General features: G+C 40.2%; 1 protein-coding gene across 1 annotated transcript in view; it reads right to left on the reverse strand.

The window, feature by feature from the left end:
* Positions 1 to 15,779, reverse strand: part of UVRAG (UV radiation resistance associated) — a 155,497-nt gene that overhangs the window by 77,184 nt on the left and 62,534 nt on the right. Inside the window, exons 7-12 of the mRNA XM_067533189.1 lie at positions 11,641 to 11,746; positions 10,125 to 10,251; positions 8,880 to 8,964; positions 8,330 to 8,417; positions 7,262 to 7,322; positions 977 to 1,142 (exon numbers count right to left, since the gene is read on the reverse strand). Coding sequence (XP_067389290.1) covers positions 977 to 1,142; positions 7,262 to 7,322; positions 8,330 to 8,417; positions 8,880 to 8,964; positions 10,125 to 10,251; positions 11,641 to 11,746 — 633 coding nt within the window. The remainder of the gene's footprint in view (positions 1 to 976; positions 1,143 to 7,261; positions 7,323 to 8,329; positions 8,418 to 8,879; positions 8,965 to 10,124; positions 10,252 to 11,640; positions 11,747 to 15,779) is intronic.

Here is a 15,779-nt window from a genome sequence, read left to right on the forward strand (position 1 = left end):
AATTATTTATCTATAGAATTACTATGAGAAAACCTAAACTGTTAATGTCCAGTCTTTAATGCTCATGTAATTTATATTACCATTTTTTATTCTTAAAGTTTATATGCTCAAATATCAAGTAATGACATGAAAATTCACCTTACACATGCCATAATGTTGGCCCACAAAACATATCAATGAAATAATATATTATGTATTCCACATCATTCAAGGTAGACTTGTATTAGTGATGTGCATGTTGAAAAGTTTCATATATACACACACACCTTGTGAGTCAAAGATAATGTTGCTGTTGGGGCGAGATGAATTTTCATGTGTCAGTGTTGGTATATGAAGGTATCCAGGCTCAGAGAATTCACGTAAGTTACTTTAACTGGGCATTTCTTGTCTTTAGTGCTTAGGTTTTCTAATGGTTATACTGTAGTTACCTAATTCATTAAAAGTTATATTTCCTCAGCAACCTTAATCAAGCCTGTGTGAAAAAATTGCAGGAATTAAGATTCTGATGGCACAGGACAGTGAAGTCTTCACTGCTTGGAATAAAACAGACATTTGCCGTATTGAATCCATTGCTGGTTACAAAACACTGAATATGGATCAGACTAAGGAATGCAAAATATTCTAATACATAAGAGTCACTGCAGTCTTTCTGGTTTACATGTGTGACAATGAAGTTTCACCAACAACTGAGGTTTACTAACTTTTAAAGAAAGTAGGCCCATTGTGCCCCTAAACTAATGGAACTAGAATGAAGTTACAAATTACATAAAATAGTTTAATCTAATTTAACTAGTCTGCTACAAATTTCAACCTAATCGATTCACTTGGGATTCAGACACCACAATGGAAACTGCAAGCTTGATTCAGGCATTAAAACAACTTATTTCAATATCAGCTACTGCAATTCCATCAACATTCTCGCCTAGTCAAGATGCTTATCTTTCTTAGAAAGTACATATAAAGATGACATACTTACTCTCGCTCTTTCTCTGTCAGTTTGTCATTGATATTATCTTTGATTGCAGATCTGGAACCTTTGTGAATTATAGGATACCTGAGGGGCACTTGTAGGAAGAAGGAAATCATTGAGACCAAGTGTGCAGTGTAGCCCAGGGCAACAGCAATGCTTCCATCATCTTTTGCTATTAATGAAAAAACAGCTCATTTACCCAATTGAATTCTACTGATATGTTAGATATTATAAGTGTATTAATGAAAATTTAGCATGAAAAATGTGTCCACATTACATGAACAGTAAAGACTTAAAAACATGACAAAAATAATATTTATTAAAGGATTAACAGCTGCACACTTGATGGAGAGAAAGTAAGACTTCAAGTTTCTTACAGAAATCTTAGTGGTAGTATTAAGCTTACTCAATCCTACTCGTATTACAATGCATGGTTCTGACATGTTTATGACGTGATAACAGCACATTTAAGCATTCAATAATAGAAAGAGATACTGCATTTCCAATATAGTGTTTAAAACTTTTTTTTAAAATAGTGACTGAGGCACTATATTCGAATGCTGATGTTAAAACCCCTCCTAGTTTTAAATCTGTTTGTTATCCCCAGTCCATTATTTGTATTTGGTGTTGAAAAGTGACATCAGATAGGGTATAGTCTGAGCCTACAGTTTAAGACATACTCTAGTACTTACAAACTGCAAGGGAAATAGTTTTCTGCTTCAAATGTTAACTGAAAGTTGTTGGTTTTTTTGTTTTTTGTTTTTTTAAAAAAAAGGTTCCCTAGGCCAGAGTTCAAAGTCTTCAGCGGTCTGTGATTCTCTAGCTGCAGCTGATGACCTCACTAACACCTACAGCAGAGAAAGAAGCTGCATTCGTACACTGCTTTAGGCATTAGTGAGACAACCAACTACTGGACAGGGAAATTGAATCCCAGGGCCTGAACTCTAGTCTTGGCCAGTAACTGGGGGAAACTGATTTTTAACCATTGTTTTAGAAGGATAAAGTTTCACATTTATTCTACAAGTGACTAGGGATCTGAAACTATTTTTAAAAGTTAATTTACCTCAGGTGAAGATTTATCTATGGCTCTTCCACCCTACCATCTAACCCCTTTTCCACAAAAAATCATTAGAACTTTTAAAGCCATTTTCAACTTTCCATGCTGTACCTTAGCTGTATTAAAAAAGCACAGATGAATCTATGAATAGCTGGAAAGAAGTTATAGCCATCCCAAATCCCTTTCACCAGAATTTTCATGGTCAGTGGAACTAACTAAAATACATGAGGACCAAAACAAGGAAAGAAAAGCACTTGATCTTCACTGACATCTATAAAATCATATGTCTTGTCTTACTGAGAACAAGGTGACACACAGGCTTAAAAGTAACACAATAACAACACAAAAGTAACAAAAGAATTATTCTGTACAAAGGGATTAAACTTCTGCAGCAAATGTGGGTCTCATTAAAGTAGAACTCTGATGTCATAAACTTCAGATTTTATTTTTCAACTAACTGTTCACTATCACTCTACACGAACATGCAAAAAAAAAAAAAAAAAAAAAAAGATGAACACCAAGTAAAAATCAATATTTCATTTTTTCCCCACTCAGTTCATAGTATCCACAGGGTAGGCAGACTAATTCCTTGTGACAAACCTGAAAGGACTCAGTCTCTTCAGATAGCACCAATAAATTATGACAATCTAAACTGGCACAAAGGCACTTTAAACATGTTTCAAACAAGACAGCTGCTCAGGATTGTAGAACTAGTACTATGGCTCATCTTTAGAACAGTTAGAGAAGAAATACTAGCCACACTGATATCTCCCTATCTCATTTCACTTGTATTTTTCTGACATTTTAACTCAAACATATCAATGGTCCCCACACCAAATATGCTAGGATTTATACTAAATCACTTGTGCTGTAAAGAACTAACTACTACACTATAGACTATGTTTTAAAAAGCTAGTTGCTTTAGTGAACAGTAGCAGGAGTCAGAGAACAGGAGCAGCAAACAAGAGTTTTGCAAGGGAGGTCTACAGGTGAAGGAAGAGCGACTATGTGACTCTTGGGTGAGTTTGTCATCAGTTTGTTTGTTGTGCGCCTGCTCGATTGGAGTTTACAGTGTGGTGTGTTTGCGGGGCAGTGTGTTGAGCCTAGCGGCTTGCTGGACAAGGCTCAGAGCCTCCTTAAGAAGCTCTAAGCCTGCCATCCTTTGATCCCTAATTCCTCAATAAAGGAGGCCTGGCTACTCAGGAAGAACTCTGGGTTAAAAAACCAATTCCTAAGCGACCACAGGTGCTAGCAATCAGGAGCAGTAAACATGAGAGTTTAGAGATAGAGTATGAGAGCCAGATACACATAACATTCTCTAAATTTAGGCCAACAAACACACCACAAAACAAAAACAGATGCAAGAATAAAAATTATGCAGGCAGAAATGTAGCAGCAGAGTGGGGGCTATCCAATAGCACTGAATGTGGCATATATGATTACGTGGCCTATGTAAGCATTCAGTGCAAGCAGGTCATAACCTTCAAAGACCAAGCAGAGGCTCTTGAGACCAGAGTTGCTGAACTGGAGGAGCTAAGGGAGACAGAGGTACATATTTGAGACTCTCTCAGAAACAGTAGAGTAGTCCCACCCCCAGTATGACAGCCTCCATGCTGTTGGGGATGAAAGTCCCAGGGAAGGAAATCAGCAAACTGGAGGGGAGGGAAACAATCTTATAGTTGGGACTCTCCTTCCAGATGATGTCACAGAATCCTCTTGCATTGAGGATACCCCTCCAGGGGAAGGGACCCAGCTATTTGGAAGAGACAGGTAATAGTAATGGGGGATTACATTATTAGAACTACAGATAGTTGGGTTTGTGATGACTGGGAGAACCACAAGGTGAATTTCCTGCCAGGTGTGAAGATTGCAGTACTGGGGAGGACCCAGTAGTCATGGTACATACAGGTAGCAATGACATAGGGAAAGGTAGAAGAATGGTCCTGGAGGCCAAATTTAGGCTGCTAGGTGAGATTAAAGTCCAGGACCTCCATAGTATTTTTTGAAAGGTTTCCAGTCCCACAAGCAGGACCAGTTAGACATGCAAAATTGCAGGGTCTCAATGTTTTGATGGGATGATGATGTAGGAAGGAGGGTTTAAGTTTATTGGGAATTGGGGAACCTTTTAGGAAAGGAGGAGCCTATATAGGAAGGATGGGCTCCACCTTAACCAAAGTTGAACCAGATCGCTGGCATGCAGAATTAAAAAGGTCACTGTGGAGTTTTTAAAAGAAGGGCTGGGGGAAAGCTGATGAGTGAGGAGCACCACACTGTTCAGACAGACAGACATTCTTTGGGGAGGATCCATTAACAGGGATTCTCAATATCCTGATAAAGAGGAAAGGATAGAAGTTGTTAATGTACAGGTAGGAGCTGAAGAGAAACAGTAAAATGAGAAAAAAAGTCCCATTCAATTACATCTCATGAAAGCAGACAAATATTGACAAATTTTATACACAAATGTTAGAAGTCTCAATACTAAGATGGGTGAACTTGAGTATCTGGTATTAAATGAGGATATTGATATAAACAGGCAACACAAACTTGATGGAATGATGATAATCAATGGGATACGGTAATACCATGGTACAGAATATATAGGAATGACAGAGTAGCTCATGGTGGTAGTGAAGTAGCACTATATGTGATTGCTTTGTGAAAGTGTTTACCCACAGGTGATAAGGAGTTTTTATTTATCATTTTCCTGTGTGAGTTCATTTGAGAGCGTAGTGATTGTTTGGTTTCACCACATAGTTGTTACTGGGGCATTTAGCACAGTGGATGAGGTATGCCACATGTTGTGATAGGGATGTGTAGGATCCATGGCTCTTGAAGGGTGTATTGTGGGGGGTGTTGATCATTGCAGCAGTAGAGACACAAACTAAAGGAAAGAATGGTTACTCCCCCTGTGCAGTAACTCTGGTTCTTTGAGATATATTCCCCTACGGATGTGACAGTCCAGGTGCACTACCGCCCCCCTGCATCTTTGATTGGAGATTTCTCATAGCAGGGTCCATTCGGCCTACACGTGTCAGGCAGCCTTGTTCTCTGCTATGGAGCTTTGCAGTAGAGAAGGAAGTGAGGGCGGTTTGCGCGTGCTATGCTATACAACAATGGTACGGGGCAGAAGATTGAAGCTTGGTCTACACTGGTGGCAGTGGTCGACAGGAGATACACAAGCTACATAACATAGCTTGGGTATCTCCCATCACCGTACTTACGTTCACATAGCATGACAGGAGATGCCCTCTCATCGACGCAGCCTTACTCCTTTCAGGGAGCTGGATTAATGGAGTCCACCAGACAGCGCTCTCCGATCAACTGAGCAGGTCTACACAGACCTCCTCAATTGAAGCTGCTGCATCGATCCCTGTGCCATGGCAGTGAAGACGTACCCTGACTAACATGCATGCACCCGTAGGGACACTACTCAAAGAAATAGTACTTTTTCCACACAACATACAGTCAACTTGTGGAACTTGTTGCCAGAGCATGTTGTGAAGGCCAAAAGTATAACTGGGTTAAAAAAAAAGAATTAGGTAAGTTCATGGAGGATAGCTCCATCAATGGCTATTAGCCAAGATAGTCAGGGACACAACCCCATGCCATGGGTGTCCGTAAACTTGGTCTGCTGGATGCTGGGACTAGATGACAAGGGATGGATCACTCAAATTGCCCTGTTCTGTTCATTCCCTCTGAAGCATCTGGCCGCTCTCAGAAGACAGAATACTGGGCTAGATGAACGATTGGTCTGATCCACTATGGCCATTATGTTTATTACTTGAATTCATGTTTTTATTTTTCTGAGGCCACATCACTAGCAGACTGAACAAAAGTCTGAGAGGCAAGAGTTCCTGAGTGTAATTATTATTTCAGTAATTTTAATTTTCAAACCCTTACATAGATAAATGTAAAGGTTGGTCTACAATTGCTAGTGGCAGGCATATAAAGACAAAAATATATGCCATACAGTATCTGCAGATTTATATTTGCACTTATGATATATTATAAATAGTGATATAAAGGCAATTGAAATAGTGTCACCATAAAGATACAGTAATGTATATATTTGATGCGGCCTATTTGGTGTAATATTGTTTATATTACAGGTAGCTAGTATGATTTTTTTAAAAAGCCAGGTAAACATACTAGAGCTAAAGTATTTGTATGAATATGTACGAAAAGGTTAGTCAGTGTATAAGGATTGACAAGCACATATGGTGTCATGTAATTTTAGGTCAGAATCCAATTTCTTGTATGTCCCCCATCACAGTAGTTTTTCAGCACCTCCCACTACTTAAAAATAACACTTCTTTCTCTGCTGGCAAGCAGCACCCTTTTTGGGGTGAGGGAGTTGGTGTGTTTTGGGATGTTATTTATATAAATAAGGGTTTATCTGTTAATTTCATGTTGTGGGTAACCCGAGTTAGTTCAGTTTGCACGATTAAAGGTGTGATTTGCTCCATTTTGTGTCTCACGGGGGTTGGGGTTTTATCAGCCAAGGTCTGATTTCCTGGTACCTATTAATGTGTTTAAAATATTCTTTCAGAATCATGGGACAGAGAGAGAAGCAGCTCAGAACATCAAGGGATTGGTCTTTACCTACCTAACAATGTCAAAAGTTTTCTGCAAGATTGGGGCTGTGGTGACAACATTTGAATCTATGGAGAGTCCCAGAAAGACTGTCATGCACTCTTTGCATCTCCAGCAAAATTGGACGTGGAGTTAGTTTTATAGGAGATTACAGGAGGTAAGGCATTAAACAAATACCAAAAACAAACCAAAAAACTTTCCAGTGAAATTCTATTCATGATGTAGAGAGTGGAGGGATCATTTTGGAGGTTGTCTATCCCAGGGGTTCTCAACCTTTTTCTTTCTGAGGATCCCCAACATGCTATAAAAATTCAAGGGCCCAGCTGGGGGGCACCGGCACTCCCAGCTTCTGCCCACCAGAGCTCATGGACCCCTGAAACTGCTCATAGCCCTCCAAGGGGCTGCAGACCCGTAGTTGAGAACCGCTGGTCTATCCAGCTGTTTTTCTATACTACCCTGACATTCTGCTTCTAACTTCTCTTATATTGTGACTTGTCAATTTCTGAGTTACTCAGGAGGTAGGACTGGGCAAGAAAGTTTCCAAAAGTGGACTCTGGCTCCTAAATGGTAAATCTGCCCTATGTAATGCTAAAGTAGTGTCACAACTCTAGGTAGTAAATGAAAGATAAATATCCAGCTACCTTGAAAGTCTTCAGAATTAGGCAGCTTGACTCCACAGACAAAGTAATCCTTTTGATCATTCTGTGGATATGAACAGCAGAAAATGAGAATGGGACATAGAACATATAAAAATAAGACAGAAGTTGCAAGTTCCAAACAAAACTTAGAGGCATATTAAAAACAGACCAAGGAGACTTTGTACATTTTCAATCAGTTAATATAAATGAAAAATTCAAAATTAAGAAATTTCAGAGTAATGTCTTTCACACAACATTACATTTAAAATATTTGCAGAAGACTAATTCAAACAGGAATGGCTTCACATTCATTCAACTGAATTTACAAAAATCTTAAACTTATGTTGTGTGAAGGATGTTGGGACTCAATCTTCTGATGAAGATTTTTTGCCTACTGTGTTAAAATTTAGCTAAGTTAGTGAAGTCTGGTAAGATGAGTATCAGCTACTATCTTGTGCTCTAACTATCAGTTTTACTTGCCGTTTCAGAAGCCACAACGAGCGATCCAAGTTTAAATAATTACCATGGTTCGGTGGCAGGGTTCTGTTACTACAGTGCAGCACAATAAGGTCCTTTCCTTGTGGCATTTACAATGTAAGTTAGAGAAGTAATTCAATGTGAATGAAAAGACAGCCACAGCTCAAGCATGTACCAGCCTTCTATGGACTCATTTGCTGAAATACAGTGGTGTGGCAACAACTAATTCCCAAAGAAATTGCTGCAGCAAGATAAGGGAAGAGAGAGAGAGAGAGAGTGCACAGGGGCAGGCTGAGATATGTGAGGAGAATGGGGAGATGTTCAGAGGCAAACATTATCAAATCAGAATCCTAGTGACTGAAAGGGAGAGGAGCAGGGACATCAGAGTAGATGAAGTTCCTGCCAAACAAGCTCACTGTCAGATTCAAATTAAGAAACATCAGAAAGGAAACAGGAGAAAGAAATGGCATGGAGCTCGGAGCTCAACAGTGTGGAAGAGAAAAGCATTTTACTCTGAAGGCAGCTAGAGAGCACATCTGGCAGACAAAAAGTTTATTCTAGTTCCATATGTTTCTTAAAAAACTTGAAACTTACCAAATCAATAGGGTAAATATAGGAAAGTTCTGATAATAACTGCCTGCATCGAATGGTCAACTGTGCATTGGTCTTCAGGAACAGTTCTCTTTTGGGGGAGAAAAACCAAGATAATTAGTGAGCTCAAACTCCTTGCACTATCATACCCCGCTCCTTAGCAAAAAGAAAACCCCAGACAACTTAGCAACTGGAAAGATAATTACAGAAGGCAATGTTACCCTGTAATTTTCAGTCATGCTGACATATTGCTTGTACCCTTTTCAGTTTTGAGACCAATTTTTAGTGTTATAAAGCAATTATTTATATTACAACAGCACCTAAAGGCCCCATCAGTTTATGTGCTGTATACATACAATCCATGCCCCAGAGAGTTTACAAGCTAAACAAGACTGGAGAAAGGAGCATTGTTACATATTTTTCAGATGAGGAAACTGAGGCAGAGAGATTCAGTGACTTGCCCAATCTTGTGATTCTAATCCAAGTGCCTTAATCACAAAACTATCCTTTTCCAATTACAGATAAAGATGAATGGAACCATGGGTCCGTTTACCTCTTCGCACTGCATTCTTTTCTCAACTCTTGCAGGGATTCTTTATGCATTTGAAGCCTCTGGTATTCAGTCTCAAAAGCATTTCCTAGAGAACAGGAACGATTAGAAAAACCATTTAACAGCATTGTATATTCTGTGAATTGACAAACTTCAACACTAACAATTCTGAAAATTAGATACAAGCTTAGGTACACAAACCTCTTCAGTTATCATTAAGTGTGTTCTTCACAGTATGCTGCCATATGGGGTAATAGCGTGAATAGCTGTAGAAACGCCACCTCCCTCCAGTAAAGGGGGAAATGGTCTGCACACACTGTACATCAACCAAACACAGCCAATAGAAAAGCTTAGTTTTCCTTGACACATGCCCAGCCTGACTCCACAGTTACGGAGTTACGCAGATAAAGTAGCTCTATTTCTACTGCTAGAGTTAAGGGGGAAGAGTTACCAGTAAACCCTCTATTTTTAGAATACCTAACTATCAATATTCCTTGAATGTCCTATCTTTCAATCTACTGTAAAGTCCCATGCTGAGATCAAACTGTTTGTGCAGCTCACAATACATACATGATTTCTAGAAAAGAGATCAGTACTTAATATTAATATCTTATATTAACAATATGCTTTCTGCTGTACCAACAAACTGAGTGTTGAAGCATTTATTTAGATAGTAAGCTTTTTGGGGTAGAGACTGTTTTTGTAGCTTGCCTAGCACAACGGGGTCTGACTTGATAATGTGGCACCTGGGCATTATTGCAATATAAATAATCCCTCATCCTTCACAACTAGAATTTGAGATGTGCTACTATTACACCATCACTTACTGTGTTGTGATGTGGCTTTATATATTTCGGATATTGCTAACTGCTTGGATTCAGCATGGAACTAATAACTTTCATAGTGTGATCTCCACATGGAGCAATCCTATGTGATTTTAGTTGTTAGGCAAGATGGATAGCAGACGAGTATTTTCGGTGTCATTTCACTTGCATCTTCTAATGTCACTCTGGTATGTTGTGACTGATCATTCTTTTGATGCAGCCATTGCACAGGTTAAGTGCAACTCTTTCAGATTGAAGATAGCACATTTGGCTGCAAACTTTAAAGTGGGAATCCAGCTACTTAAAAAGATGATGTGATCTCACTTTTGTAGTAGTTTTCATACTCACAAAGCAGGCTACTTGGCCTTTTGGATATTGAGCTGTGAATACTGCCACTGGAAAATTCCTTTCATTCTACACTCACCTTTGTCATGCAACGTATTTTGTTCCTTATGCAATAAGGCCACCTCTCGACCCAATGCCTTTTTCTGCCTCTCCAGCTCATTCCGAAGCACCAAAATCTTCAACTGTAAACACTCACTCTCTTTTTTCTATTAAAAAAAAGTGGAGGATTGATTAATATATTGAAAGGAAGCTTCCTCATGCACTGTTACTTAAATTAAATACAGTAAGATTCAATAATAGGCACTCTCTGGCAGCACCAACTTGTGCTAACAAGTTGCCAAGAACGTCTAAATTATAGTTACAAATAGGATTTTCAGTTATTGAATTTTTTTAAGGGAATATACACAGTACTTTACAAATAATATGCTTTGAGGGCAGCACAGGAAAAGGCATCAATAGAGATAGCACCATTTCCCAGAAACTAGTCTATCCAGTCTGGCTTCATCTGATGTAACAACACACAAGTTTGAACTTGTAGGAAGGCTGCAGCATTTTGACTGGGTCTAATATACATTATCTTTGTACACAAGTATCTCTGTCCCCGTCGGGAATATATTTGTACATATTACATGCGGCAAGACAGCTGGAAACATTGCACACCTGAAAGGTAGCAGTACTACCGACAATGAACCAAATGTTCAAAGAGCCATTCAGTAAAATATACTGCAAATCTTTGGATGTGAAGATGGTCTGTCACCTGAGTAAAAAGGATTGATTACTTCTTTTACCCACTCTATAGTTAAGAAAGAGAATTAAAGCATGTTTTGTCAAAACCTTAGCCTGGTTTGGGACACTTACTGAAATTAATTCAGTATTCTCAGTCCAGGACCTAGCACATCGCAAAATTATTGGCTTTTTTTTTTTTTTTTTTTTTTTTTAAAGTGATACAAGGCGCCAGGAGCCTGCCAACTAGTGCCAAAATAAATTTCTAAATTAAGTCAGCATGAGTGATTTTGGCTAAGTTGGCTTACAGCTCTGAACTGAGCTCACTCCTTCTGTGATAGAAACTACTGCCAATATGCTGCTTTTCTCAAAGCCAGTGAGAAGACGGCACAAAGCTGTAGCGGAATCATAGTTTAAATTTAAACTAGACACGTCACTTGTGTCTGAGAAGTACATGCAATGCACTAATCCCGAAAGACTGAGCTGCAAATGAGTACAACTATTAGACTCAGCCCAAACAACTAGAACCCACCACACTTTCCACTGGTAGATCATTAATCCCAATCTCTAAAATTTTATTTTTTTCATAAATGTTTTGTGTTCACTTTTCAGCTGATGTTTATGCACTAGCAGTGTAAAGTATTAAGCGACCTATTAATTTCCCCCCTCTCAGTAATGTAGATATAATACAAAATCCAATACACTGCACTTTTCAGATGAGTTTCCATTCAAAATAGCTGATATTAAAATGTAAGGAAGGTTTTATACTAAAGTTTTAAAAGATGCTTGTGTGTCCATTGGGCATCATTTAACTGCATTCTTATAAGGAAGTCTGAAAGAGTAAGATTTCAAAGTTGAGTGTTAAAGCATACCAGTTCATTGCTTGTGGATGTAAGTCTCAGTTTTTCTTCAATCTCCCTTCCTATTTTCTGAACAGTTACCTGAGTCTGTTTAATTGCACACTGGGCTCTATGAAGCCTGAAAATAAAACACAAGTTAAAGAAGGAATTAATTATTTGTATATAATGTGCCTTTGTGATGAATATAATGGTTACTCCCAACAGCAGAAGCAGTATGAACACAGACTATTGACTCTGATTTTAAAAGGGGAAGAATACCAATGGTCTCTTTAGACATCAAGGTTTTTTCATTAGGTGCCCAGAATGTGCCTCTACAGTTTTAACTGTGCCATGTGTGTCAAATGTCCTCCCCATTAGTAGATTGAGATTCACACTACAGAACTTCACAGTAGTCTACAGGAGGTCAGGTAAGTATGACATGATGGGCTGTCACAGGGGAGCCCCCCATGCCATAGCTGGCTGGAAGTTGCAAGACATAAATGGATTAAGATCAGGAGTTTATGAGATGGTTATTAGATGTTCACCTCTCAATCTGGGTAACGGGAGCAGGACAGGAGTTGGGCAGTCACCACATACCACTGAATCGGTTTTTAAATACAAGTCAAAGGAAAAATGTGAAGGAATTTAATAGCAAAGCAAGTCTAGAAAGTATTAGATACTCATTCCTAAAGCACTAGGAAGTACCATAGGGGAGTCTAGGGATATGTCTACACTGCAGAGTAAAGTCGTCTTACTTAGAAGTTGACTTTCACCCACCGATTTTTAGAAGTCGCTGGAGCATGTACACACCATGCTCTTTGCGCTGGGCTCATACATCTATACTTGCCATGCTTATGTCAACATTCAAAGCAGTGCACTGTGGGTTGCTATCCCACAGTGCAACTAGCCGCAGTGGCTGTTGGGACGAGTTTCAACGTCCCATGATGCAATGCTCCTTCTCCCTCTCTTCCCCCTCCCAAACAAACAGGAAACCGATTTTCGCGCCGTTTGTTTATGCCGCGCGCTTGCCATTGCTGCAGAGACATGGAGCCAGCTCAACTCTGCACTATCATTGTGAGCGTCACAAATATATTGCAGCTTATCACTGAGTATTTTTGAAGTAGAGCAAGAAGCCAAAGCACAGGTAACTGCGATGCCACCGAGGCTGCCCTGCTACAAGCCATCGAGCAGAACAATTCCCGATTGCTGCAGCCTGTAACACATCATCTGCAGTCCGTGGAGCACCGGTTCTGGTCCCAGGAAAGAAGCACAGACTGGTGGGACCGCATCATTATGCGGCTGTGGGATGATGACCAGTGGCTGCAAAACTTTTGTATGTGAAAGGCCACTTTCCTTGAACTTTGCTCGGAGCTGGCCCCATCCCTGAAGCACGTGAATACTCACTTGAGACAAGCTCTGATGGTGGAGAAGAGAATCGCCATCGCTCTGTGGAAGCTGGCAACCCCCAACTGTTACCGCTCAATTGGGAATCAATTCGGAGTCAGTAAATCTACAGTGGGTGCTGCTGTAATTGGAGTGTGCAGGGCCATCAATAGATAGTCAAAGATAGGACTAAGTATACCTAGACTGTCTCAATGCAGGTGGAAATGGAATAGATGACTCTTCTAAAGCAATGGTTCTCAACCTATTTACCATTGTGAACTGCATATGCAGCTCTGAGTGTTATGTGGGCCGCATCCACACAATATATTAGACACACACACTACCTGTACGCCTCGGGGAGGGAAAGAAAGGTTTTGTATTTGTTATGACAGCAATACAATTCAAATTGATATAGTACCTTTCATTTCAACACTGGTAAATGTCTACCAAGATCACTTCAAATTAGCAAAATAAAATATTAACTTTTAAAATTTATTTACTGTACAGGTGGCATGGCGTGGTGTACTGCCACCCTTGCTTCTGCACCACTGCTGGCAGTGCAGCTGGTCTGAGCGCCTGGAGAGCACAACTGCGGAGCCTGCCTACCTGGTGCGGGGAGGCCCCCCAGCACTCAGCCCCCCACCGGCACACATGGCTGCTATGCAGACTTTTTCTTTTTCTTTTAAAAAAAAAAAAAAAAAAAAAAAAAAAAAAAAGAGACAAGAACCCCTGTCCAGGGCAGAATACCCCCCCTCTCTCCGAGACTGTACCCTCCAGCATCCTGTTCCCCACACAGGGACTACCCCCCAGCAATTGCTCCCAGCTCCCCCAAATCAATCCATCCCCCCATCCAGGGACCGTGCACCAGTATCTAGTCCCCCAGCTACCAGTCCTCCCCATCTAGAGTGTCCTCCATGCACCAGCTGCATCTCCCTTCCCCATGGCCCCAATTTGCTGTGGCCACAGCCCCCTGCATCCTGCCTCCCTGCACCTGATGGTCTACCTTAGCTGCCCGCCCCGCCTGCTACCTGCTACTGCAGTCCTAGTGCAGAGATCCTGCTTCAGCCAGGGTCACTGGATCCACGATCCTACAGGGGTTGTGGGAGAGGCACTGAGCACCCTGTCCTCCTGTTGACACTGCTGAACCTGATCCTCCAGGGTGAAAGGAATGACGCGGCTGGGCCTGATTCTCCGCCGCCCCATTTTTGCACGCATGTGCACACACACACCCTGCCTGCTCTGCACCCAGGGCAGGTACCCCCCTCCCTAGTTACAGCCCTGAGGACCTTACAGGGGCCACAGCTATACGCTGACTAGGCTGCAGGTTGAGAACCACTGCTCTGGAGGTCCCGTCCAACCATCACGTCCATGATTCTATGAAGCTACATTTTAACTGGCTGAGAAACATCTACATAGTCAAAATAGAGACAAAACAGAATCCATCTAATCAAAGTTTCAAGATGAGACTAGAACTATGCTCACGGTAAGGATCTCCATATACTCCAAAATACATTTTATCAAAGTCAGTGTTGTCCAAAACACAAAGCAACCTGAAACACTGCTGATGTGTGAATGCCTGTTAAACAGTGAGTTCCAAAATACAAGTGATTCATGGCCATAATTAATGCATGACTTGAACCATTTGGTTTTCATTGTCCCAAATGCTTTCTGATCTTACCTTTGGGGCTTAATCAAGCATCACTGACCCTCAACAGTAAGTGCATTTGTGAAAGCATTTCACAATTAAGATTCTTTGAACCATCGTCAATAGCTGCCTTACAGGTTCATTCAATGTGCTTTGCTACTCCCCCTTCTATTAACTTTAAGGCAGTTTCTTCATACTGCACTGTATCTGATGTGTAAAAGTCAGCAATGCCAATAAGATGTGAACATTAATGCTCAAGTTTACTGCCTAAGCTTTAGATTGTTTCACAGGCTTTGAGAAAGGCTTTTTATTTGGACTGATAAGAGTTATATGATCAGGTGTAATATTTTGAAGTTTAAAAAAAGGTTAAGTCACTATTCATTTAAAGTGTGATAAATAGTTAAGAAAGCTAATATTGAATTTCAATTGAGAACACATTTTGGTACCAGGTTTTATAAGGGTTAGCATTCATGCAGTTAAAATGGGCTATACAAGAGTAGTATTATCTAGCGCAGTTTAACAGCCTCTGAGTTATCTACTCTAATAACTAGGAACACTCGATTTGTGCTTATAAAATGCTAGCTAACAAGTTTCAGTGCATGAAAAAAAACAAGTTACATCTGAAGATGTGTAGGAAGTCTACTATAAGGCAAGCTCCTCTAGGCAGCAAAAAACAGTCTTTTCTTGTCTTAAGTACCTGGCACACCCACAGCACTTTATAATTGTACAGAGCTTTACACAGAGTTACACTTAAGGTTGAGATAATGACAAATTGCTAGTATTAGAAAGCGCCCCCAAACCACCCCTAGAAACTACACAGAAAGCCACTTTGCAAAAGCATTCAACTGGCTAGGATAAACTTTTGTAAAAAAGAGTAAGTGACTGAACAGGATATAGGCTCCAATACTTGAAGCTAAAAACCCCTACATAAATTTTATGCACAAGACCATTTTGATATCACAGCTGTCCAACAATCACTACTCAATGGTTTCATCCAAACATACCACAGAGATGCTCCCCTCTCCCTCATCTTTCGCTAACTACAACAGCCATATAGGTGAGAACAGGTGAGAATGCTGTATGTTGACAAAATTTCTCTGGCTAAAATGAGGAAATACGTCAGTTAAATTAAAAACAGCAGTAA

Source organism: Emydura macquarii, unplaced genomic scaffold, assembly GCF_026122565.2.
Source record: "Emydura macquarii macquarii isolate MOO-44397 ecotype Brisbane River unplaced genomic scaffold, CSIRO-AGI_Emac_v2 contig_3328, whole genome shotgun sequence".
Taxonomy (NCBI): domain Eukaryota; kingdom Metazoa; phylum Chordata; order Testudines; family Chelidae; genus Emydura; species Emydura macquarii.